This window comes from Dipodomys ordii, unplaced genomic scaffold, assembly GCF_000151885.1.
Source record: "Dipodomys ordii isolate 6190 unplaced genomic scaffold, Dord_2.0 Scaffold87, whole genome shotgun sequence".
In the NCBI taxonomy this organism is placed as follows: Eukaryota; Metazoa; Chordata; class Mammalia; order Rodentia; family Heteromyidae; genus Dipodomys; species Dipodomys ordii.
Window position 1 is genome coordinate 769,162 of NW_012267303.1, and position 25,192 is coordinate 794,353.

The 25,192-nt window shown below is 51.9% G+C and overlaps 2 protein-coding genes across 4 annotated transcripts in view; one reads left to right on the top strand and one right to left on the bottom strand.

Annotated features, from left to right (window-relative positions):
* Positions 1 to 13,753, top strand: part of Ppara (peroxisome proliferator-activated receptor alpha) — a 53,703-nt gene extending 39,950 nt beyond the window's left edge. For 2 of the 3 annotated variants that reach the window (XM_013025743.1, XM_013025744.1), the window contains 6 exons: positions 751 to 979; positions 3,827 to 3,987; positions 5,073 to 5,211; positions 6,148 to 6,350; positions 9,983 to 10,430; positions 12,517 to 13,753. In XM_013025743.1, coding sequence (XP_012881197.1) covers positions 772 to 979; positions 3,827 to 3,987; positions 5,073 to 5,211; positions 6,148 to 6,350; positions 9,983 to 10,430; positions 12,517 to 12,764 — 1,407 coding nt within the window. In that variant the 5' untranslated portion in view covers positions 751 to 771 and the 3' untranslated portion in view covers positions 12,765 to 13,753. The remainder of the gene's footprint in view (positions 1 to 750; positions 980 to 3,826; positions 3,988 to 5,072; positions 5,212 to 6,147; positions 6,351 to 9,982; positions 10,431 to 12,516) is intronic. The other variant, XM_013025745.1, reaches the window with a different exon arrangement.
* Positions 13,754 to 18,595: 4,842 nt separating this feature from the next.
* Positions 18,596 to 25,060, bottom strand: Cdpf1 (cysteine-rich, DPF motif domain containing 1). Its single transcript, XM_013025752.1, has 4 exons — positions 25,001 to 25,060; positions 21,266 to 21,378; positions 20,310 to 20,421; positions 18,596 to 19,119 (listed from the first exon to the last, which is right to left on the bottom strand). Exons 2-4 carry the CDS (start codon positions 21,376 to 21,378, stop codon positions 18,985 to 18,987), a joined length of 360 nt encoding a protein of 119 aa, XP_012881206.1. The 5' UTR covers positions 25,001 to 25,060; the 3' UTR covers positions 18,596 to 18,984.
* Between the last annotated feature and the right edge of the window lie 132 nt (positions 25,061 to 25,192).

The following is a 25,192-nucleotide window of genomic DNA, read 5'->3' on the forward strand; positions in this document are numbered from 1 at the left end:
CCTCCCTTCCTGTTCTTTTTGCTGGCACGTGTTCCCAGGCCTTTGCACAGGCCGCTCTGTTCCCAAGGCCCCTGCCCTCCCCTGGTCCACAGGCCTTCCTGCAGGCTCCTCACTCCTCCGCCCTCCAGCACGGGTTTGACGGGTGGCTCCCACAGGTGGCCCCCCTGATTGGGGGCTCTGGGTTTCTGTCTCTGGCTGGGTCTCAACACCCCCATGTCAGAGGTGTGTACAGCCAGCCAGGAGCACACGGCCCCAGCCCGACCACTCTGGCTTCTCCCTCATGGCGTTGTTTAGAGATGCTTTGGGATTTCTTTTTTTAGTGTGCATCTCAAGAGTTAAGCCTAGAAAAGATAGTCAGCCCCATTAGCTCTTACATGGGGAGTGCAGGTGCATCTTCAACACAAATGCGGCTGTCAGCTGGATGCTGGTGGCTCACACCTATGATCCGGCTCCTCGGGAGGCTAAGATCTGAGGATCGTGGTTCGAAGCCAGCCCAGACAGGAAAGTCTGTGAGACTCTTTATCTCCAATTAACCACTAAAAGCCAGAAGTGGTGGAATGCCAGCCTTTGAGTGAAAAAGCTAAGGGTCAGCACCAGAGCCCTGAGTTCAAGCTTCTGTTTGGGTACATGTGTGTGCACCCATGTGCACATGCTCACACACACACACACACACACATGGATGCTTTCGTTTAAGAACACGAATGAGCGCTCTTGCCTGTCCGCTCACACATGGTGTCTCTCCCTCCACAGAGGACCGGCTCCATCGGCATCATGGTGGACACAGAAAGCCTGATCTGCCCTCTCTCTCCGCTGGAGACAGAGGACCTAGAAAGCCCATTGTCTGAGGAGTTCCTACAAGAGATGGGAAGCATTCAAGAGATTTCGCAGTCTATTGGTGAAGAAAGTTCTGGAAGCTTCAGTTTCACAGATTATCAGTACTTAGGAAGCGGTCCAAGCTCAGATGGCTCTGTCATCACAGGTGAGTGCTACTTCCTGGAAAGCCCTCCACTAACAGGGTTGTCCTTGAGAAAGCAAGAAGTTACACCTTTAAAAAAAATAACCTGGGGCCAGGAAGGTGGCTCAGTGGTAGAGCGCTTGCCTCACATGCACAAGGCCCTGGGTTCGATTCCTCAGCACCACATAAGCAGAAAAAGCTGGAAGTGGCGCTGTGGCTCAAGTGGTAGAGCACTAGCCTTGAGCTGAAGGGCTGAGGGACAGCGCCCAGGCCCAGAATTTAGGCCACACTACTGACAACAACAACAAATAATAATCTAATGTAGCCCGGGGCTGGTGGCTCATGCCTGTAATCCGAGCTACTCAGGAGGCTGAGATCTGAGGATATCAGTTTGAAGTGAGCCTGGAAAGGCCATGAAACTCATCTTCAATTAACCAACAATAAAACATTTCTGGAAGTGGAGATGTGGCTGAAGTGGTAAAGTACCAGCCTTGATCAAAAAGCTAAGGAAGCGCAGCTAGGTCCTGATACTGGCACAAGCCCTAATACTGGCACAAGTAAAAATATAGTAATCTGGTGTGTGCACACACATATGCACACACCTGTGAAACCATCATCACACTCAAGAGTGTCCATCAGTCCAGAAGTTACATGTATCTTGGGTAAACCTTCTTCCTGCCCTCAGCTACCCTGTCTCCCCCATAGCCACAAGTCTGCTTTCTGTCCCTCCTGCTTACTGTATTTTCTCTAGGGCTTTATATAAATGTAAGCTTGTGTTCTAGCTGGTCTCTTTTATTTGGCTGAGATCTGTGTGCTCGGTGGCACACCTCGGTAATCCACTCGGTTATTACAGTCTGGGTGGACCATTGGTATTTGATTTCTTCTTTTTTCTTTGTGTCCCAGACTGGGGCTCAGACTTGATACCTGATGTTTTTGCTCATTGGCTAGAGCTCTACCAAATGAGCCACACCTCCAGCCCCAAGGGTTGGATATTTCTTTCTTTTTTTAGACTGCTGGTGTCTTATGTAGGCACCTGTTAACGAACACTGGCATCACTGCCAGTCTTCGGCTGTGATGGATAGAGCCTCGGGAAAGCTCACACACATGGGTCGCTGTAGGAACACCTGCCCTGGTTTCTCTTGCACAGAAACACATTTTAACTTTTCATCATCTATGGCTACACACAGAGAACTAAAATCGATTTTAGACAATAATCTAGTATCTTGCCTGTGCCCTTGCTCAAGGCACTAATTCATGCAGCAGCTTTGTAGAGATTCTTTGAGAAGTTCTGTAATCAGATTGTTTGCTGCAGGGACCCTCTTTTACTTCTTCTTTTCAAGATGCATGTCTTTTTTTTAAGTTGCTTTTTGTTTGGTTTGGTTTTTTAACTACTTAGGCCCTCAAGCTCACCTGACTTGCTTGTCAACTGGTATTCTAACACAGGAGCCGCACCTCTGGCACTGCTTTGTGCTATTTTGGAGGTGGAGTCTCACAGATTTTTCTGTCCAGGCTTTTTTTTTTAATTTTAATTCAGGCATTGATGTTTGATTTTAAGAAATACTTTTTAATGCATCTAATAAGGTGATCTAAATATTTTGCATTTTTAATTTGGTAATATCATGGATGATAGTTTATGAAGATTAAGCCAACCTTGCATTCCCATGAAAAATCTTTCTTGATCACTCTCATATACCACTTGAGCCATGTATCCAGCTCTGCTTTTTGCTAGTTATTTTGGAGATGGAGTCTCTTGGACTTTTCTTTCCATCTGGTTTTGATCTACTACCTTCCAGATCTCAGCCTCTCAAGTAGCTAGGATTACAGCCATGAGGCACTGGGATACAACTTATATTTGTATTCAGTTCAAAATACTTAATAACTTATCTTTTGATTTTTAATCTGTGAGTTAAAATTTGTGTTTGACTTTCCAAATATTTGAGGATTTCACAGCTACATTTATGTTGCTGACTTATCACTTAGTTCTGTGGATGTCAGAGACATTCTTCCTGGACTGATATCTCAGCTTTAGGAAGAATTCATTGCTGTCTGAGGGCCAGGAATAGGGTTTGCCACAGGCAGAATGTGTCAGTAGGTGCTGGGCAGTGTTCTGTGGATATTAATTAGATCAAATTGGTAATTACCATGCTTCAAGTCATTCATATCCTTTGTGTTCCATCAATTTGCTCTGTCAGCTATTGGAGGAAGTGTTAACATCTCTCATCTGTCTGCCTGGGCTGGCTTTGAGCCTCAGTCCTCAGATCTCAGCCTTGTATGCAGAGAGGATTACAGGTGTGGGCCTGCAGTATTTGTCTTGCCTTTTCTTATTCTTACAGAAAGTTTGTATTTTTTGTTATTTTCTTTTCTTCCTCTATGGACAATGCTTTGGATGTTGCCTGAATCTTTCCAGCTTTGGAGATGCAGTCTCAGTATGTAGTCCAGGTTGACCTCATAGTCACAGTCCTCCCACCTTAGCCTCCCAAGAGCTAGAAGTACAGGTGTGCACTACCACCCCTGGCCTGTGTTCTGGTACCATTCACTGAGTTAACAGTTGCAGAAGACCTGGAAGCAAGCAAGCAAACAAAACAGCAGAGTTCTGTGTAGGGTGTGTGGAGCATGGTGAGGGTCTAGTAAGACAGGCTGTGTGCAGAACCAGAACTCAGGACACTGGCCAGTGGGTGTAAACAGGGGCCTGGGAGCTGAGGGATCCCAGCATCATGGTAGTCAGGGCACAAGAGAGCCTGATTAGGGAGAGGAGATGCAGGACAGGTCCTGCTCGTGAGCAGACGCTCTCCCCCCATCATCTCCTTAAAGGTTGCTTCGGATCTAGGCAGGGCATCTGGGATTGTCCATGTTCTCTTCTTCTGCCTATAGACACCCTCTCTCCAGCTTCCAGTCCCTCGTCAGTCTCCTGCCCTGCCGTGCCTGGCAGCACGGATGAGCCCCCGAGTGGAGCACTGAACATCGAGTGTCGGATCTGTGGAGACAAGGCCTCGGGCTACCACTACGGAGTCCACGCGTGTGAAGGCTGCAAGGTGCGGGGCCCCTGGGGGAGGGGCCCACTGCGCCGGGCGCTTGGACCTGACTCGAGGGTGGCTGCCATCACGAGGTCTCTGCAGAAGGGCCCAGAAACCGACCTCTGTCTGTGCCGGCTAACTCCTCTCTCTCTCTCTCTCTCTCTCTCTCTCTCTCTCTGGAGTCTAAGGCAGATCACTCTGCTGTATGTTGTAAGCGACTGATAGAAATGTGTCCTTTAAAAGAAAATCAAGGATGGGGGCATGGCTCCGGTGGTAGAGTACCAGCCATAAGCACATTAGCCGAGTGAGTGTAAGTCCTTCCCACCTCCCACCACACGCACACATCAGCAAGAACTAAAAAGGAAAGGACCCAGAGTCACCATAAGCCGAGTGAGTGTAAGTCCTTCCCACCTCCCGCCACACGTACACGTCAGCAAGAACTAAAAAGGAAAGGACCCAAAGTCAACATACACTCTTTTTTTTTCCTGTGCCAGTACTGGGTCTTGAACTCAGGGCCTCCTGGGTGCTGACCCTTAGCTTTTTCTACTCAGGGCTGGCACTCTTCCACTTGAGCCACAGCTCCACCACCGGCTTTCCTTTAACAGTTTATTGGAGATCAGAGTCTCACAGACTTTTCTGCCTGGACTGGCTTCAAACTGTGATCCTCAGATCTCAGCCTCCTGAGTGTCTAGGATGACAGTCGTGGGCCACCAGCTCATCATCTCAAGTTTTCTTTTTTTTTTTTTTTTTTCCGGTCATGGGGCTTGAACTCTGGGCCTGGGCACTGTCCTTGTGCTCTTCAGCTTAAGGTGAGCGCTCTACCGCTTAAGCCACAGCTCCACTTCCGGTTTTCTAGTGGTTTTTATTGGAGGTAAGTCTCACAGACTTTCCTGCCCAAGCTGGCTTTGAACCGCAATCCTCAGAACTCAGCCTCCTGAGTAGCTAGGATGACAGGCATGAGCCACCGGCACCTGGCAAAACTGCCACTCTCTAAATGTAGTTAATTGAAGAAGAAACAACAAATGGGCCCAAGAAAGCTGAAGTCAACTGTTAGGAGGAGTCACTGGTGTCCATGTCCCTCATAAATGGTGCTAATCTCCCAGGGCTTCTTTCGGCGAACCATCCGGCTGAAGCTGGTGTATGACAGGTGTGACCGCAGCTGCAAGATTCAGAAGAAGAACCGAAATAAGTGCCAGTACTGCCGCTTCCACAAGTGCCTGTCTGTCGGGATGTCGCACAACGGTAGGTAAGGCTGCCCGGCGTGGCGTCCTGCTCCGGTCCTCAGTTTACCTTCCTTGTTCAGCCACATTTAACCCAGAGGTCCTCCTCTGACCAGAAAAGCCAAGGAACCCATAGCCAGGTCACCGTTGGGCTGTGGTTAGAAGCCTCATAGTAACACTTTTCTGTCAGAGGTCCCAGCCCCCCAGGCCCAGTAGCTCATGTCCTAACCACTCAGAAGGCTGAGATCTGAGGTTGAGGCCAGCCTATCTCCAATTAACCAGCTAAAAAATCAAATGGCGGCTGGACACCAGCAGCTTGCACCTGTAATCCTAGCTACTCAGGAGGCTGGGGTCTGAGGATCGCAGTTTGAAGCCAGCCCAGGTTAAAAAGCCAGGTAACCTCCAATAAACTGCCAAAGGAAAGCCAGCGGTGGCGCTGTGGCTCAAGTGGTAGAGCGCTAGCCTTGAGCATAAAAAGCCCAGGATAGCACCCAGGCCCAGGCTGGGCACAAAACAACAACAGAACAAGGAAACCAGCCCATTGGATGGCAGGAGACCATGTTTGAACGGTGTGGTATCTCAAACATTTGCCATCCTATGAGTTACCTTGTATTCAGCCAAGCCCCTTCCTGCATAGAGGTAAACTTAAAATGAGTGCTTTATTCAGGAGGGGTGGGAAAAGAAAACCAGCATTACCATACAGTGCATACACCGGCCATCCCGAAGTTCCTGGGGCCCCCTCGGCTCCCAGGCCTGTAGCTCCCCCATGGCAGGTGAGCTCTTATTTTAACCTGCTAGAGAAGGCTGGCATTGCTTGCGATGGGGCTTTCCTCTTGTCCCTCAGGAGCAGGGTGCTGGCGGCTGAGTCCTGTGGGACTTCCTTGCGGTCCAGGGCCTCCCTCCACCTTGCTCATCGCTATATGTCTCCACTGTCCCCACCTCGCTCTTCCCCCAACAGCAATTCGTTTTGGGCGAATGCCGAGATCTGAGAAAGCAAAGCTGAAGGCAGAAATCCTTACCTGCGAGCATGACGCAGAAGGGTCGGAGGCCGCGGATCTCAAGTCACTCGCCAAGAAGATCTATGAGGCCTACTTGAAGAACTTCAACATGAACAAGGTCAAAGCCCGTGTCATCCTGGCGGGGAAGACCAACAACAACCCGGTAGGTCCTCCGCTGCCCCCTGGTGCGGGGAGAGCAGTACTTACCCCAAAGGGAACCCCCAGACCACGGACACACAAATGGCTCCCCCTGACCATGTACGACGTTGCTTAAGAGCAAATCCTATCTTCCTCTTGAGCTGGCCTCTGAGCTCCTAGCAACCAAGTTATTATAATGGCAATGTAATCGATATCCCAAAATAACCTGGTTAATACCTTACCAGGTACCAGGGTGTTTCTCTGAAGCGCCTTTCTTTCAATGTCTATTTTAAGGATGTAAAATAAAACCACATCACACACACTCACACCCACACACACACACCCTTCCTCCCACACCTGCTTCCCTTCCGCCCTCCCAGCACGCCCACCGCCTGCCCTCTCCATCAGGAAGCGTGCCTGTGACGCAGGCCTTGAGAGGGCCCTTGGCTTACAGAAACTTCATCATCTCTCCGGATAGTTCTGGACCTTTCCAGAGGGCCCCAGGGCCCTCCCCTCTCATCACCTGCCTGGCTTATGCCCACAGCCCCCCCCCACAGTTTCCCACCCTGACGTCATTGCAGGAGGGGGTCAGGGTCACCTTCAAAGAGACGCCGGCCCTAGATTGCTGCGTGAGGACCGACCCGGGAGCGTGGCGCGGCAGGTTTAATTTGTGCTAATGACTAGCTCCCAGCATTCCTTATATGGGAATTAAAAGCTGGAATTTGTAGTCATAGGAAAAGAAAGGCTTTCACAAGCTGCTTACGCTTGTGAACAAACCAAACCCTTCTTTTACGGAGCCTTAATTCTTCAGTGAATGCTCCAACTAAATAGGCCATGACGTGTTAGAAATTTTAGCAAGTACCATGCGTGGTGGCCCGACGGCGCATGCCAGTTGACGCCTTTCTGGATTGCAGGGGATGAGGGAAGGTGACATCTTGACTTTGCCACTTTGCCTTTCTGTACTGGCAGTAACTAGCCCACAACTTCAACTTGAGACCTTAAATCTCCCCCTTGAACTTTGAGAATTCCAGGCACTGAAGGGTCACCTTTAATCCTAGCGAAACACTGCTCTTTGATGCTCATTTGATTCCCTGAGTGGGTTTTCCCCTTGCATCTCTATTAAGAGCCACAGAACTCTTGAGGAGGAGCCTGCTGTTTCTTGAGGCCCTTCCCCTTCCCCCCACGTCACCCCCTCCCCCGTGAGGACAGGACATGTATCAGGAAAACAGAATGGCTGCGTGGTGAGATTCAAGGGCCTGCTCTGCCACACACCACCAAACAGGGCTACTCGGGGACAGCCTCAGGGGCAGAGTCCCATGGGGAGACCCACCCCTCTTCCTCCCGCCCAGCCGCCGCCGCTGGCCTGCTTCCCAGAACTCACTGCATCTCTCCCCTTCCATCTGTGTCCAGCCTGGCAAGGCCCCGCTGGCAGGGCAGCCCCACAGGCCATGCTGTCCAAGCCGCTGCCGTGAACGCCAGAAGACTGTGAGTGTCTTACATGACGTAAGAGGCTGAGATCTGAGGATCGCAGTTCACAGCCAGCCCAGGCAGGAACGTCCATGAGACTCTTAGCTCCAGTGACCCAGCAGGGCTGTGGCTCAAGTGGTAGAGCGCTAGCTACGGGCAGATGCTAAGCAAGAGCACAAGGCCCTGACTGCACTGAAAAAAGCCTGTTATTAGGGAGAGCAGAGCGGGCTTCAGCCTTAGTAGTGCAATATTCGGTGCTCAGTGACTCACACCAGGTCCCAGCCCCAGCTGGGCACCAGCAGGGCGTCAGAGGCTGCTGGGGGAGGGAAGAAGAATCAAGAACGCGTGTAGGTAGTGAGTGGAGGAATTGCATGAGCGTGGTGAGCGTGGCCTTGGGAGCCAGGGGCACAAGGGGACCCGGCCGCCTTCCTGCCAGGGCAGGCGTTGGCGCCAAGCTCCAACCGGAACTTGGGCCTAAGTCAGGAGGGAGACAGGCAGGGCTGGGACACAGAGGCAATCCTTGAAGAAAAACCTCCCTAAGTCCTCGATGCCCAATTAGGAGTTTTGTCCAGCTCCGTGTTGCACATGCTACTCTGTTTAGACACCTCCAGGTGCATGTTTGCGTGCTGCAGGGAGGTTTGTGCTGGCTCCTGGAGATGCTGTTGACCATCCACAATGCACAGGACATCCGGCATGCTTTGCCACTGACAGATGAGTCTTAGGATGGCTGCCAGGAAGAATCAGAAATAAAACCTCCTAGATCACAGTTCAAAGCCAGCCAGGCCAGGAAAATCCATGAGACTCTTATCTTCAGTTAACCAGCAAAAAGCTGGAATTGGAGTTGTGGCTCAAGGGGTAGAAACTAGCCTTGAGCAAAAAAAAAAAGCTCAGGGATGGTACCCAGGCCACAGAACTGCCACCAAAGAAAAAGAAGAGAAAAAGAAATAATACCTGGCCATCCATCATTGAGCTGAGTGTACGTATGTGTGTGTGCATGTGCACGTGGTGTGCTGGGGTGTGCATGTACGCACAGGGTGCCTGTGTGCATAGACCCCATGTGAACCAGGTAGGGCCGCAGGTTCCCCCTTTCCTCTGCTTGCCGTGGGTGAGAATCCTGAATTCTCACCAGTTCTCCTCAGTCACAGCAGACCCGTGTCCCTCTGGGACCACCCATGTCTTCTAGATTTTGGGGGGAAGGGGGGTCCGGTTGTGAGGCCTGAACTCTGGGCCTGGGCACTGCCCCTCAGCTCTTCAGCTCAAGGCTAGAGCTCTACCACTTGAGCCACAGTACCATTTCCAGCTTTTTTCTTTTTGCTTATGTGGTGCTGGGGAATTGAACCCAGGGCCTCATGCATGCAAGGCAAGCGCTCTACCACTGAGCCACCTTCCCAGCCCCATAGATTTTTTTTTATTAATACTTGATTTTTCATTTTCATTTTTATTTATTTTTTGTCAGTTGTGGGGTTTGAACTTCGGGCTTGGGCGCTGTCCCTCAGCTCTTCAGCTCAAGGCAAGCGCTCTACCACTTGAGCTACAGCGCCACTTCCAGTTTTCTGGTGGTTTATTGGAGATAAGAGTCTCACAGACTTTCCACCAGGGCTGGCTTTGAACCACAATCCTCAGCTCTCAGCCTCCTGTGTTGCTAGGATTACAGATGTGAACCACCCATACCTGGCTTTTGATATTTTTAAATTTACATATTCAATGTGCAGAATGTAAACCAACCAAATCAGAGTATGAGCATTTCCATCTTCTTAAACATTAATGTTTTTGTGTGAAGTGTTCTAATTGCTGCCTTCGTGTATGTGTGTGTGTGTGTGTGTGTGTGTGTGTGTGTGTGTGTGTGTGTGTGTGTGTGCTTTACCACTTGAGCTACAGCTCCACTTCTGGCTTTTTTGGTAGTTAACTGGAGATTTCTCCGCCCAAGCTGGCTTTGAACCTCAGTCCTCAGATCTCAGCCTCTTGAGTATCTAGGATTACAGGCGTGAGCACCATTCTCCTGGTTTGTCAGTCTTTACCTTACTGGCCTATCCTGTTAGCTCTCCACAGTGAGCACTGTATTCGGTATACATTTGAATTCTCTACAGCATGGACTTGGGGGTTTGGACACAGTAGCTGCTTGTGAATCTGCAGGTAACAGAGATATCAGAGTGCTCTGCCCCAGGCTGATGGGAGCCCCTTTCTTTGTAGCCATTTGTCATCCACGACATGGAGACCTTGTGCATGGCCGAGAAGACACTCGTGGCCAAGATGTTGGCCAACGGCATTCAAAACAAGGAGGTCGGCGTCCGCATCTTCCACTGCTGCCAGTGCATGTCAGTGGAGACAGTCACGGAGCTCACAGAATTCGCCAAGGCCATCCCAGGCTTTGCAAACTTGGACCTGAATGACCAAGTCACGTTGCTCAAATACGGCGTGTACGAGGCCATCTTTACCATGCTCTCTTCTCTGATGAACAAGGACGGGATGCTGGTGGCATACGGCAGCGGCTTTATAACTCGGGAATTCCTGAAAACCCTCAGGAAACCTTTCTGCGACATCCTGGAGCCCAAGTTTGACTTTGCCATGAAGTTCAACGCACTGGAATTGGACGACAGTGATATCTCCCTGTTTGTGGCTGCTATAATCTGCTGTGGAGGTAAGTGCTTGATTTAATCTGCCCGTGTCAGGTCTCCTACAGGCTCCGCTCTTGAAGAACTCGCAACTGTCACAACGGTGCCAACCTGGGCTCCGTTACAGTCAAGTGGGCACCGGTAGGTAAGGAGACGGCTGAACCTGAGTTGCCACAGGGTAGAATTAAGTGAGAACTGCTTTCATATTGTATAGTAGAATGTATGTTGCTAATGTATATATAAACACATGTATACATTATGTATATATTTACAATTGCTACTTAAACTCCATTTCTATTACATCTAATAGTAGATGAACTAGTATTACCAATATAGAATTAGTATTAGAATAATTACAATACATTGTAATTAGCATTGCAATTAGTATTATATATTAGTATTACTATATATTATTCTGATTAGTATAGTATATGTACTATATTGTAGTTATGAGAATTGTATTGTACTATATGTACTATATCATAGTACGTAACTGTGTAGTATATCATAGTACATAACTATGTAATATAATATATTCTAATTTCAACACACTATAGTCTCATACTATTAATATTATTATATCATATCTACACTTCCGATAGGATGTCATAAAGTACCATACTAGTGTTAGCATAATACCACCACTGCTGGCTATAATTATTCTAAGTCATAATGAAAAATATTGGCCCCTCTGGAAGCAATCCTAAGATTCACCCTGCCAGAGGAGACAGAGCCGGGCCTCTCTGCTCACGCTGGCTCTGTTCCCCAGAACTCTGGCTCGGCGTTGCGTTTCCTTAAATAGCCACCTCAGGTCCAGGAAGGTCATTCGCCTACTGTAAGCTCAGCGTCCTTGCTCCGCCTTGGTGGAGCCTTATGGTGGCCGTGCCCACCCTCTACCAGAAGACACACTGTCCTCTGTGCCTCCCTCAGCCTGTGTTCTGTGTCCCTGTTTCCTACCATCTGGCTGAGCCCTAGTCAGACAGAAGAAGCCATACTCCAGCATAAAGTATGAGAGAGCAAGGCAACAAATCATTTGTCATTGTCCTTTTCATAGGATCAAGACACAGCACAAAGGTTATAAAGCAAGTTCAGTGTTATTCTGTACCACAGAATCCTGTGTAAACTCTGTAGACAGAAAAATTGCCCAGTAGGGTAAAATTAGGAGTGGAGGAGTTTCTAAATTTAAGAAAAATCTCTTTCAAACTTAGTACTAGCTGAGAACTGGTGGTTCTTGCCTGTAATCCCAGCTACTCAGGAAGCTACGATCTGAGGGTCGCAGTTCGAAGCCTGCTTGGGCAGAAGAGTCCATGAGACTCTTATCTCCAGTTAGCAAAAACCCAGAGTGGTCGTATGTCTCAAGTGGTAGAGCTCCAGCTTTAAGTGAAAGCCAAGCAAGAGCCTGAGGCCCTGAGCTCAAGCCACAGCACCAGCCCCAAAACACCACCACCTTAGTGCTTATGTATTTCACAACCAGCAACAATGCAGACAGAACTCAGATCACGGCAACACGTGAAAGTCACAGCGGTGGCTAGGGTGCTGGAGGGAGCATGCTGCCAGCTGTGGGGCGGGGGACGGGCAGAAGGTTTGGGGCCGAGAACCAGGACCCACAGCCTGAGAGGGTTTCAGGACGCCCCAGGCGGGAAGCGGCTCCTCTGCCGCCCTCCCCACTCAGTCCAGCCAGCGCGCGCCCCAGGCCACTCCTTCCCACGACAGAAGGGACCTGCCATTGTGGCAGGAGCCACCCAGCCCAGTCTCACAGTCACGCTCCTTCATGCGCCGCACTCAGCGGAGTCGTGGCCACGGTGTCAGAACGTGCGGCTACTCCTCGTGGTCCTGGGGTGGTCCCGGGGGAAATCCACAATGAGAGGCCACGCTTCAGGGAGACTGAGGTGGTCCTGTGGCCTGGCTGTGCAAAGATGTAGCAAGGAATCGATCCTGGCTATCCCGCTCGGTCCTCAGGCCTGTGGGCAAACCTTGGTCTGTCTTGTAGCCAGGCTGGCAGGGTCCGAAGGCTGCGGGCTGTCACGGGGAAAGCCGGGCAAAGCAGGGAGGTCTGCCTGGTGAGGCTGACCAGCCGTCTCCATCAGACACTCTCTCTTCTTTTGAGTCCAGATCGTCCTGGCCTTCTCAACATTGGCTACATTGAGAAGCTGCAGGAGGGAATTGTGCACGTGCTCAAGCTTCATTTGCAGAGCAACCATCCGGATGATACCTTTCTCTTCCCAAAACTGCTTCAAAAAATGGTGGACCTCCGGCAGCTGGTCACAGAGCATGCGCAGCTAGTGCAGGTCATCAAAAAGACTGAGTCTGAGGCCCCGCTGCACCCGCTGCTCCAGGAGATCTACAAGGACATGTACTGAGTTCTTCTAGAAGCACGGCCGCTGCCACCTCCCTAGGACTACAAAGTGAAATGGGAGCAGCACGGAGTTGCTCCACGTGACCACGTTAGCCTGGAGAGCCGGAGGGCCGAGCAGGTACCGGAGGCCTCGCTGGCCGGCATAGTTCTGAGGGTGTAGGTGCTGTCTGGTGCCAGTGCTGGGAAAGTTAGGAACAGCGCCAATCCACGGCCTGATTTCAACTGGCCCGATGTTAATCAACGCACATTTCTTTATATCACATTTGCCACTTAATTAACAGGTAACCTCAAAGCAAGCACATGGTCTCGCAAGCACGTGGTCTCCCCCTTCTCATCCTCTGGCTGTTGTGCTCCTTAATAATTTGGAAAACTAATCAGCACTTTTTAACCTCCTTTATGATCCTTTAAACATAGATGTATCCAAAGGTTAGCTATATTTATAACAGAAAAAAAAAGATATTTATTTGGAAGGCTTTAGTAGTTTCCTGAATCTATAGGAAGACAATGTGCTTCTTTATTTTAATCATAGGACTGAGGATTTTCATTAACAGTTGGCTGAACTGTCAGAGTGTAGCCCCACTGCTCTGGTGTCTCAGTTCACTGCTGTGGTGGCTGTAAGTAAATACATGGAAAAGGCCATTTCCTGGTTTGTGAGATCCCAGCAAACTCGATCTCAAATTCCCTCTGTATGGTGAAGGCAGTATTTGGTGAGCACTGAGAAAAGGAGCCTTCTCCTCCATGCCCTCTTCAATCCTCCCCGCTCCCTGCGGGCCCTGAGCAGAGCCCCTGGGACCGCTGGTGGCGTGACAAACTAACACATGCTCTGTAAATGTCACCCAGGCTCTTTTGGGCAGTTCCTTTGTCATTTGGGGGGTGGGGGCAGGAAGTACTGGGGTTCAAGCAGAGCCTGATTGCTGTCACTCAGCTGTTTCACTCAAGACTGGTGTTCAACCGCTTGAGCCACAGCTCCACTTATGGCTTTTTGCTGGTTAATTGGAGATAAGAGCCTGGACTGGCTTCAAATAGTCATTCTCAGATCTCAGCGCCCTGTGTAGCTAGGATTACAGGTGTAGCCCCTGGCTCCCAGCTTCTGTATCACTTTTTAAAATATACTTAAAAAAAGGAAACAAACAAAACAAAACCCTGTCCCCCAGGCAGAGTGGGGCTCGTCTCCTAGGGGCGGGAGAGGCGGTGCGATGTCCCTCACTGGCAGCTTCTTTCTGTCTATCAAAGTCCAGACGGTTATGTCTCCGTATCTCAGTAGATATGTATGGCAGTTTTTTCAACATCTAAAATACTAGTTTTATACTTACACATCAACATCTGAACCTCGATGCAATGAAGCAAGGCAGATTCTGGCTGCTTGTCTAGCACCTGTACACTAGATCAGCTGCTGCATGGAGAGTGTCAGCAGCCCCTCCTGCCAGGCCGGCACAGATCATGCCAGCTCTCCCCATGAGCCACAGGATGTGTCAGAGGTCTTTGTTGGCGGTTAAAGGTCAGGATTGGCACTGATAATGGTCCTGAGACGGAACAAAGGACAGCAGCACTGGGAGACTTTGCACTGAAAACATAAAATGAGGATTAGGATTAGGATTAGGACATCCTTTTTACTAACTGTACAATTCATGGCTAATTACTGTGTGTGTGGTAGTACTGGGGTTTGAACTCAGGTAGACACTCTACCACTTGAGCCACACCTACAAGCATGTTCTTCTTTCTCTTTTTGATAGGGTCTCAGGTTCAGGCCAGGCCATGGCCTGCAGTGTAATCCTCCTACTTACATTTCCTCTGCAGCTGGGATGATAGTTCTGTGCCACCACACGACGCATTTTTTTTATGTGCCAGTCCTGGGGCTTGAACTCAGGGCTTCTCAGTCTTGCTTGGCTTTTTCACTCAAGGCTGGCACTCTACCACTTGAGCCACACCTCTACTTCATCCAAACCTTTTTTATAAATTGGCTGAGATGAGGCCTCTTAAACTTTTTTCCTGGGCTGGTCTTGAACTGTGATCCTCCCAATCTACTCAAAGGGTCTTCTGAGCAGCAGCAGCAGGCAAGTAGACAGTCTTCAGGAGTCGGAACAGAGCCAAGTATTTCCATATAGGACCCCAACAAGCATCACCCTCATTCAGGAAGCTACCCTTTGCATCCCACAGTGCATCCATCTCTGTATTCCTTCCTCCAAAAAGAACGTGAACACTGAGGAGATCCAAGGCTGGGATGGCCCAAGGCCTGGGGCAGAGCTGGATTCCAAATCCATGTCTCTGGTGCCCCCCTGCCACACAGCTCCTCGCTCTGATGTGCTCTGGACAAGTTCGACTGCACGCGTGTGGCCTTGGAAAGCAGGCCTCCAGACCGGGGCTGCTGGGCAGCCGTTCACCCTGTTTAAATTTCATAAATCTTGCACGACATAGCCTCCTTGCTTTTCAGCAGGAACAGCCAAGCTGGCTTCCAGGTTGTGCACCAGCCCACCAGCATTCACACGTGGTTCTCCCAGGGCCCAGGAGACACCCGGTGACCCCCTCAGCTTGAGAGCCACGTGGCCTCTTTCACGTCCACCAATGGGAAGGAAATCCGGCATCCCAGATATCTAACCATCCAAGTCACTCATGGCCACTCAGTGCTAGAATATTCTGAGGCACTTAATCAAAGACTTTGCAGGGTAGCAATAACCCAGCACAGGCTGGTTACACCCCAGTGCCAAATGCTTAAGCATTTCAAATAGGAGCCATTCAAGCAAGTTTGCTGCTTGCTAAGTGTCAGCCGACAGCAAAACAACCCCCTCCCCACACACAATATCACAACAGGTTGGTGGGCTTTTAGATTCCCCAGATGGGGTTCTAAGCCATATTCATGTGGGCCCTTCCGCCAGCAGTGAATTAACCAGCCAACTTAACCAGCTTCTGCTCAGTGGGCAGCAGCAGAAGTGCCAGACTCTCAGAGATGTCAAAATGACCGGGCAGCCTTGGCCTCTCATGCTGCCTACCGTGAAGGGACGGGAGTGGAAGCTGGAGGTGAGCCTCTCCACCACCAAGGGCTCTGGCTGCATGGCCCTCCTCCTGTATCCTGGCATTTCCAACCAGGCATCCCGACCCTGGGTCCTGCACCCACCACACACGGGGAAGCTGCTGCCAACCAGAGCAGACCACACTGCATCCCCACCAGCATGTATCTGCATGGAGCAGCCGGTCTCTAGTACTTCCGTGGCCCCATCGTTAGCAAAAACGTTTGCAAAAACAAATGAGAAACATTGAGTTTTTGATCATGCAAAATTAACACCAGGTAAATCTTGGTTGGTTTTGATGTTCAAGTTTACCGATGTGGGTCAAACATTGAAAACCTCCATGTTTCCCTCTACAGAAGGGACTCTACCAACCTCCTCTTCTCTTGCCCTTCTTTCCCCTGCACCCAGCCTCAAATTCTGTCATCTGAGGTAGAGGTCCAGCATCGTTGCTGGGGCACAAGCCAGCCCACCAACCACATCATTGCCTCTTAGAAGTACTGAGGCCAGGCCTGCAGGGGGCGCTCTTGGGCATCTTTTCAGGCCCCAAACTCTGCCTCAAATCTTACAAGGCCTGAAGACCAGTGAGTAAACAGTCTTTTCCTGGCAAAGTGGTCACTTTCGTAGAGGGTTGTTTTTTTCTCTTCTTCTTTTTTTAAAGGCACAGTCTTTTTTCAGGCCCAAGACGAAAGGTACCTCACAGTAGATGGCTTCAGCTTTAGTACCCTTTCTGGTTAAAACGACAGTATTATTTGTGTTGGTACTACTACATTTTTACACTAATGGAAAAAGTTACGTAAATAGCCATATCTTAAATACTGTGATTGGGTTTTTTTTTAAGACTCCTAATGCAAATAGTTGACTAATGCCTCTAATAACAAATATCTGGAATCTTGTAGGTCAGTGTTCATTGTTGAGGATGTAAAAAGGCTGGCTCTTGAGTCTGCTAGAGTCAAAGGAAGCGGAGATAAACTGAAATGTAACTGCCTGTGTGCATGCACAGTCCCAACTGGTCGTGTCTGTCTCCTGAGCCACACGCTACCTACTTCCAACGTGCTAATCCCTTCCCTTACCACACTTCCATGCCACAAGCACCAGTCTGCCTTGCCTTATTTCTGCCCACTGGGCATTCCTAGACCCATGCCAGAGGCCACTGACTTCTACTACAGTGTTCTGATCAGGACTATGAACTATTCTTGTTTAGTTAGCAGCTCTTCAGTTAATATGCTCTTCAGGGAATTATCACCTATGGTCATTACCAAAGAACTTCTAGAATCGGAACTCTTGGATGGAAAGTATTTGCACTTGCTGGTTCTCTGGCAGCTTCCCAATGGCCAGCACAAAGCATGAAGCAGACCACAGACCCCTGAGGCCCTCATCCCTCATTCCCAGTATTGTGCCAAATTTCTTCCTGACGAGTCTCTGTAACTTCCTCTGGGAACCAGTGTCATTATGCTAAAACCCTAGGGTTGACAGTCTTGAAAGCCATGAGAACATGCAGGTCCCCAGAGCAAGGACTGGGCTTGGTTCCCCCAGCTCCTTCACTGTCCTTGGTGCCTTACTGTCTCAGAGCATGAGGGGGCTTTCAGTCCTTCATCAGTGAGCAGAGAAGTGCCCATCAGCATATGAGTCTATTCCAGTGTCTTTACAATCCTCCCAGTTCTGTCCAGGTATGGGGTGCCTAGGACCTTGCACAGAGGGCAAAGGTAATTTTTCTAGTTACATTAACTGATTGGTTCCCAGGCAACTAGAAAATGGCTTTGATATAACCTTAATTTTCTTTTTTAAATCTTGGATCTTCCTTTTCCTATTAGGAAGTTGGACTGGATGTATTGATTTATATCCTGGATTTATGAGAATTTATGTGCCGGGAATGTCCACTGTAAGACTGATGAATGTAAAGAGTTAATTTCAGGGTACAGTTTTGCCTTAATGGTTTTAAAATAATAAAAACAAATAAACTATTTTTAGAAATTATGTGGTGAGTTTTGGGTAATGCTGACACAGACCTGCACCCCACTGCAGTCTGTGCTGGCCTGCCCTTGCCTAAGCAGGTCTCTCTCTTTATAGAAAGGATGTGGGACAGCGTGGCCCTAAATGTGACATCCCTGCATCTAAGGTACAGGCAATAAGAAGCTTTGGTTTTGTTTTGTGTGCCAGTACTGTGGTTTGAACTCAGGGCCCAGGCACTGTCCCCTAGCTTTTTTGCTCAAGGCTGGAGGTCTACCACTTGAGCCACAGCTCCACTTCTAGCTTTTAGCCAGTTAATTGAAGATCACAGTCTCACAGATTTTCCTGCATGGGCTGACTTCAAACCTTGATCCTTAGATCTCAGCCTACTGAGGGGCTGTGATTATAGGGGTGAGCCACCAGCTGCCAGCTCAAATGTAGGTATCTTAAAAACTCCATAGTCAGAAGCAGCTCCTCATCCATCCTCCCCGGCCCCCCCCCCAGTAACTACAAAGCAAAACTACACCTCCAGCGTCTGCCAACGCTAAGTGACACATGGTGACCTCACCCCTGGCACCCATGCTGCAGGGGCGGGGTGCCACAGGACACCCAGCAGGCTGCAGGCTGGGCTTCACAGCGGGAGAATCAGACAGCAAGAGCTTGCAAGGGAGGAAGCCTCCTAGGTCCTGACCGGAGAGCAAGAGACGGAAGGGGCCTGACCTGAAGGCAGCCAGAAGAGCCAAAATGGCTGGACACCCACCTCAGCTTCTAGGGCCTGCCTGCTGCCTGCCCAATGAAGCCCCCAAGCCCTGCCCAGGCCACAGGGGGGGCAGGGAATGCTGGGGTATGTATCCGTGAAAGGATTCCCACACACAACTGGTTCTTTGGGGTTTTATTGATAAATGCAACACGTGGTCAAGATGTAGAGCATTTCCCAAGCCTCAAATGCAGATTCTAATGAAAACTTCTGCCTCCAGTCCTGCAGCTGGCTCCAGCGCAGGCAATGGATGCTGATTTCCTGGAGAGAGGACATGGCGGTGACCGGGCAGCCTGCCCCAGGCTGTGCTGCCCCAGCATGGCTGGCCTTGTAACTGAGCGAGGAAGAGGCTTTCCGTCCTGCAGGCCTTGCCCTGGGGGCAGCCCTGCCGCTGTGGCTGCACTCCCTGGCCTGATGTCTGTCTCTGAGTGTCCTCCAGTCCACCTACAGCCTCCCAGGCTGGAGGTGGCGCTCACAGAGCAGTGGGGAAGGCCAGCCCCAGGCCACATCCACAGTCAGGGCCGACTGGAGGGCTTCTTGGAGGCGGCTGTCCTTGTCTCCGTGTCTCGCTGGATTTCCTGCGGGAACGCGCCAATGTTCTTCCGGACACATGGGAGGCAGAATCTCTTGGAGTAGAATAAGCTGCATTCCTGCAGGAGGAGGAAGGGCTGGCCCCTGGCTACATGGCGCTGACTCCGAGGGCCAGCCCTTCACCACACGGGGCTGGTGGCCAGACCAGCAGAGGAAGAAGGGCCCAGGGATGCTAAGAAATGGCCAGTGACCAGCCGGGAAGGAACCAAGGCTCTGGCCTGGCCTGGCCCACCATGAGAACAGAGACAGCCAAGCTCAGGCCCAGGCCACCCCCAAAATTGGAAATCCTAGGTCCTCCAAGTCCCACATATCACAGCGGGACAGGAAGGACAGCCCCACAGACCAAAGAAGCACGGACAAGTGTCCAGTGTGGGCAGCAGGCTAGAACTGTCCATCTGTGCCCGTTCTCTTCCCCAACAGTGGGGCTGACTGCTACCCAGACTCCTTTGTGGCTGTGAACTGCCATGTGATTAGGTCTGATCAGGGGTCACTGCAGCTAGGTGTGCTATCTCTGGGCCACTTGTTTAAGAGGGACAGGGATGTGCTCCCCTGTCCTTTCTAGCTGGCTGGGATGCAGATGGGATGGTGGGAGCTACAGCCAGAGCCCTGAAATACAGACTTACTTCACGGAGCAAAAGCAGGTATGGAGAAGCAAACATTAAGTGTGTCTGATTTAAGCCACTCTATTTCAGGGGCCTCTGTCTGGGAGCTTAAAGCATATGCCAACCAATACGAGGCTGCCCTTCCTGCAGTTCCTAAAAGCAAACCTCGGCATGCAGACCCCCCCCCCCCCCCGAGCCTGATGTTTGATCAGAGAAAGGATTTCTGTGGTCCGAGTACCCAGCCACCGCAGACCAAACCCAAGCTGTTGCGTTCAGGGCTGCTCAGCTGCTGGCCTGGCCTCACCTTTCCTGCCTGACTTCTTGGCTGCTTCCCTGGGTGCCTCAAATGTCTTCTTCCATCTTCCCTCCACCTCTGCCCGCTGCCCCCCGCTGCCCCCCGCTGCCCCCCCCGCCCCCTCCCCCCCCCCACCCCCCTGCCAGCCATGTGCTCCACGCCCTGAGGCAGATAGACACTCTTCACAACCTGGCTCTGTTCCTCGCCACAGGCTGAGCTCTCACCGGAGCCTGTCGCTGTCTGGCCTCGCCAGCCCTCGCCATGGTGGCCCTCTCCAGGCTGGTGACAGGGGCTCCCAGACCCCCACCCCACCCCAGGACAGGCAGCCCACGGCACTGCCTTGTGTACCCACCGGGCCCGCGCACACCAGTCTGCTACACACGCTGCACCGTGCCCCAAGCACCAAGAAGCGGCCCTTGTCCGTGGTGAAGGGGTCCTTCATGATATAGCTCTCCTCCAGGAGGCTGCAGGAAGGAAGGCCAGCGATGGACACCCACCATCACAGCAGGACATTCGGTTGGGGCTGTGTGGGAGGCCAGGGCATCTCTGGGGCCGGCACGTCTGCGGGACTCAGTGTGGGAGGCACAAGCCCACCTGAGCTGCAGGGTCGTGACAGACAGACCAGTGCTGGGGATGAGGTGAGACTTGAATGGGGTCCTGGCCTTGGCTCAGTGTCAGCAAGGGATGAAGCTGGCCTGCAAGCCCTGGACCCACTTCCCCCCCCCCCCCCCCCCGCCATCATCACTCCCTCCACCCCCGCCCCCAGCCGCCACATCCCCAGCGATCACATCCCCTCCGCCATGTCCCCTGATATCGCGCCACCAGCACCAGTCAGCTTCCTCACGCGGTTTGGATGAAGACCAAGCTGGGTGCGGGCACGCCCGGGCCAGCCCCACACCGGCCTGCTCCTGCTCCGGCATCACTGGGCAGTCGGCCCTCAGGCCTCACTCCCACCTACGCTAGAGGCGTTCTGTCAAAGTCACCTACAGGGACGGCAGCGAGGCCCAGGCCTACACGAGACCACCATGCTCCTCTGCTCCCCGCTTGCTAGGCAGTGGCAGCCTAGGCCATGCTCTTCTACCCGCCAGGTGCCAACTCGGGCTGCCCAGAGGGAAGCACGGGGGGGTCCCAAGAGCCAGACAGCCCTTGAGCCCTGCCCAGGGTCTCCTCTGGTCACACAGAGCCCAGGCAGGGACAGGATTAGGCGTTATATACCCAACCGCATGGCAGGTGCAGGCTGGGGCCTGCCAAACGGCTCTGGGCACTTGGGCCTGTGCCTTCCCAGGCGCTGGCCCAGAGCATACTCACATGACAGACTGGGTGTCAGGGGGCTTCTGTCCCACATAGCTGTAGGGAGCCGTCAGGGCACAGAGCTGGCACTCAAACACGCCCAGTGGAGGGCGCTCCGCCTCAGATGCCATCTGCAGAGAAACAGGGTGCCTCACCTTCAGAATTTCACAAAACTCAAGGCTGCAGGTGGTGCTGGGAAGGTGAGCCCTACTTTCTCAGATAAATCTAAGCCGCTCCCCAACTGACCAGAGAAAGAAACTTCTCCTTGATACAGGCCCACTGGGTGTGGGTGCCACCGTTTCCCAGAGCATGCTGAACTGGAAGTGGTCCTAGGGGCTCGCTTCTCACTCAGCTGACCTGCCCTGGACACTGGACCTCCTGGCGTCTTCTCCTGCTGATTCTTCCACCCGGAAGGCTACCCCTCACCTCTGCCCTTAAGAGTTCTCTCACCACCCTGAAGATCTTTTCCTTGGCTTCCAGAAGTGTAAATGTGTCTGTGACAGCTAGTTTTTTCTTCAAAGTAATTTGTCCTACATGGTGTGTATATATGAAGAGAGCCTAAGGAAGCTTACTGAGTTACTGAACAACAGGAACCAGAGGGAAGAGGGGAAGAGAGAAATAGGTAAGGCTAATCTAATACACAGATGAGAGCAAAACCCCTATGTACAATACGCAAATTAGTACGTCAAAGGAAAATAAACACAGGCTGTTGGGTGGTAAGGACAAGAAGGTAGGTGATGCAGAGGGTAAATGAGGGTGAATAAAGTTAAAGAACTGTATACCCATGTATGAACATAAAACAATGAAACCTGCTGTGAGAAAGAGATGAAGGGGTTAGTTTGATGAAGGTCCACTGTATGTATGAAAATGTCACAATGAATCTCTACTGTAAAACAAATACATTAAGGGGCTGGGAAGGTGGCTCAGTGGTAGAGCGCTTGCCTTGCATGCATGAAGCCCCGGGTTCAATTCCTCAGCACCACATAAATAGAAAAAGCCGAAGTGGCACTGTGGATCAAGTGGTAGAGCACCAGCCTTGAGCTGAAGAGCTGAGGGACAGTGCCCAGGCCCAGAGTTCAGGCCCCATGACAGACAAAATAAAAATAATAACTGTGTATCACCTTTATAATAACAGTAAAACAAATTTTAAATAAAATTTATCCTGCTTTTCTCAATCTTTCTCTTGTTATGTGGGGTTCTGGGGATTGAATCCCAGGCATGTACTCTACCACTGACCAACATCCACAGCCTCCAATTCTTTTTTTTCTTTTTTTGTCAGTTGTGGGGCTTGAACTGGAGGCCTGGGTGCTGTCCCTGAGATCTTTTTGCTCCAGGCTAGTGCTTTACCGCTTTGAGCCACAGCGCCACTTCTGGTTTTCAATTAGTTAATTAGAGATAAGAGTTTCACAGACTTTCCTGCCAAGCTAGCTTTGGTCCATGATCCTCAGATCTCAGCCTCCTGAGTAGCTATGATTACAGGCGTGAGCCACCAGAACCTGGCTTAAATTTTTTAATCTATGGTTTGATATTTTCATTATTTTTTGGAAAGTTTAACTATTCCTTCTTTCTTCCTTTCTGCTGAGATTCATTTGCAAATACATTGTTGCACCACTTGATTTTGTTCCAGTTCTAGGACACTCTATTCTGGTGAATTCACTCTTCAGTGATTCCATTTAGTTAATTTCTACAGAACTATCTTCAAGTTCATTGATTTTTCCCATGACTATGTAACATTGACAGACCACGTTGTCCACTGCCATGTTATTGGCGTCCCCATCCGTTTCTGCATAGTATGTATCTTTCACCAGAGGCTTGAGATATTCATCACGCTTCTTTCAAACTCCCCATCTGATCCCTGATTTCTCTTCTATTGATGTTGTAATCACAGTGGGTGTGCTTTTTTTGTATGTCTTGATTCGTCACTGGGCTTCTCTGCAAGGTGGCAGAGGTAAGCCAGCATCTATGTCATCACTGGCACGGGCCTGGTCTGCCATATTGAATTAGCAGTGGTGAGCGGTAGGCGCAGGTTTGGGACCTACTTGCTAGTGTCACCCTCGGGGCAGCCCTGGCTTCTAAGTTCTCTAGCATTGCCTCTGTTTAAGAGTGAGGTTTGTCCAGAGATTTTCTCAAAATCTGCTCCACCCTCAGCTTTAGGTCTAGGTGCAGCTGCTTGTCACAAAGGGCCAGTTTCACAGTGTCCTAATGTCCCCGTCCAGCCTAGGCTTGGGCAGGCCCCCAGGCCCCTGCACGTCAGGCCCTGCCAGGAATCTTGGGTACCAAGAAAGGCTCCAGACAGGCTTCTTCCCCCTACCCCAGGTCACCCTCTTCTTCCCCCTTCCCACAGGCTTGCCCCTTGCCCAAAGGGCACTTTTCACTACCCTAAATTTACCCAGAGCTCTCCTGTTCCATTGGGAAGAAGGATCCCGACAGACCCCACCTGAGCCACAACCACCTCCTCCTCCAGGTTTTCACCACCAGGAAAACTTCCCCTTGGCTCTGCCCTCTGTCCTTCCCACACCCTCCCCTTGGCCCATGTGGTGTATCTGGGGCACATCACACTAAAACTCCTGCCTGCATCTGGTCTTCTGGGAGAACTCTCCCCAGACCTTGCGCCAAGGTCCCATCGGCCCTTCCATTCATTGCTGGCCCAGTGGTGCCCCTCCCGCACCTATCCAGCATTTCTACTTCGCTTTCCAAGTTAAGACACAACCCCATGGGCGGGCTCCCGGCAGGCCCTCCTCCGCCCATCCCGCAGGATGAGCCGGCAGTTCCCACAAGGCAAGCGCGGGGTCCTCCCGACATCGTCTGTGTGCACGCGCGCCTGAGTGTGCCCGCGCGCTTGAGAGTGCCCGCGCTTGAGTGTGCGCGCCCGCCTGAGAGTGCCCGCACGCTTGAGTGTGCAAGCCTGCTTGAGTGTGCTCGCGTGCTCGAGTGTGCACGCCCGCCTGAGTGCCCCCGCGCTTGAGTGTGCACGCGTGCTTGAGTGTGCACGCACGCTCGAGTGTGCTCGCGTGCGCACGCCCGCCTGAGAATGCACACGCGCTTGAGTGTGCACGCACGCTTGAGTGTGCACGCACGCTTGAGTGTGCTCGCGTGCTCGAGTGTGCACGCCCGCTTGAGTGTGCACGCACGCTTGAGTGTGCTCGCGTGCTCGAGTGTGCACGCCCGCCTGAGAGTGCCCGCGCGCTTGAGTGCCCACGCGCTTGAGTGTGCACGCGCGCTTGAGTGTGCACGCGCGCTTGAGAGTGCTCGAGTGTGCACGCGCGCTTGAGTGTGCACGCGCGCGCGCCGATACTGGGTCTTGAACTCAGGGCCTAAGCACTGTGCCTGAGCTCTCCGGCTCAAGGCTGGCGCTCTACCACTTGAGCCACAGCTCCACTCCTGGCTTTTCGATGGTTCATTGGAGACGAGTCTGCGAGGCTTTCCTGCCGGGCTGGCTTCGAACCGCGGTCCTCAGATCGCAGCCCCCGGAGTGGCTAGGATGACAGGCGGGAGCGTCCGGCGCCCGGCTCCGGCTGAAGGGCCTGTGGATGTGGGCGAGGCCCACGCTGCTCCCCCTTCGGCATCGCGAGGCCCCGCCCGCCGCCAGCCGCGCTGCCTCCCGCCCCGGACGCCGCAGGGCCCGCGCCGCCAGCCCTCCCGGCCCCGGGAGCGCGCCCGAGCCGCACGCCCGCGCCGAGCCGCGCCGGGACCGCGCGGAGCGCCGCGCCAGCTCCCGACGCGCTCGTTCCCGCCACGGCCGCCGCCACTCACCGCCACCAGCGGGAACACAGGCCCGAGTTCCACGGCGCCTGCGCGACCACGCCCCTCTGCTCCGGCCTGCACCGTCCCGCACGCAGGCGCAGGCTTGCCGGAGGGCGGGTCTTCACGAAGACTTCCGCTTCCGCCGCGCTTTCCCTCTGGGCTGTGACCGCCGCTTGCGGGGCGGACCCGGGGGCCGGCTCG

Coding starts and splice junctions, on each gene's coding strand:
- Cdpf1 (XM_013025752.1), bottom strand. CDS start 21,378: ATGGCATCTGAGGCGGAGCGCCCTCCACTGGGCGTGTTTGAGTGCCAG. Junction 20,422..21,265: donor CCTGACACCCAGTCTGTCAT/GTGAGTATGCTC, acceptor TCCTTCCTGCAG/CCTCCTGGAGGAGAGCTATA. Junction 19,120..20,309: donor GACTGGTGTGCGCGGGCCCG/GTGGGTACACAA, acceptor CTCCTCCTGCAG/GAATGCAGCTTATTCTACTC.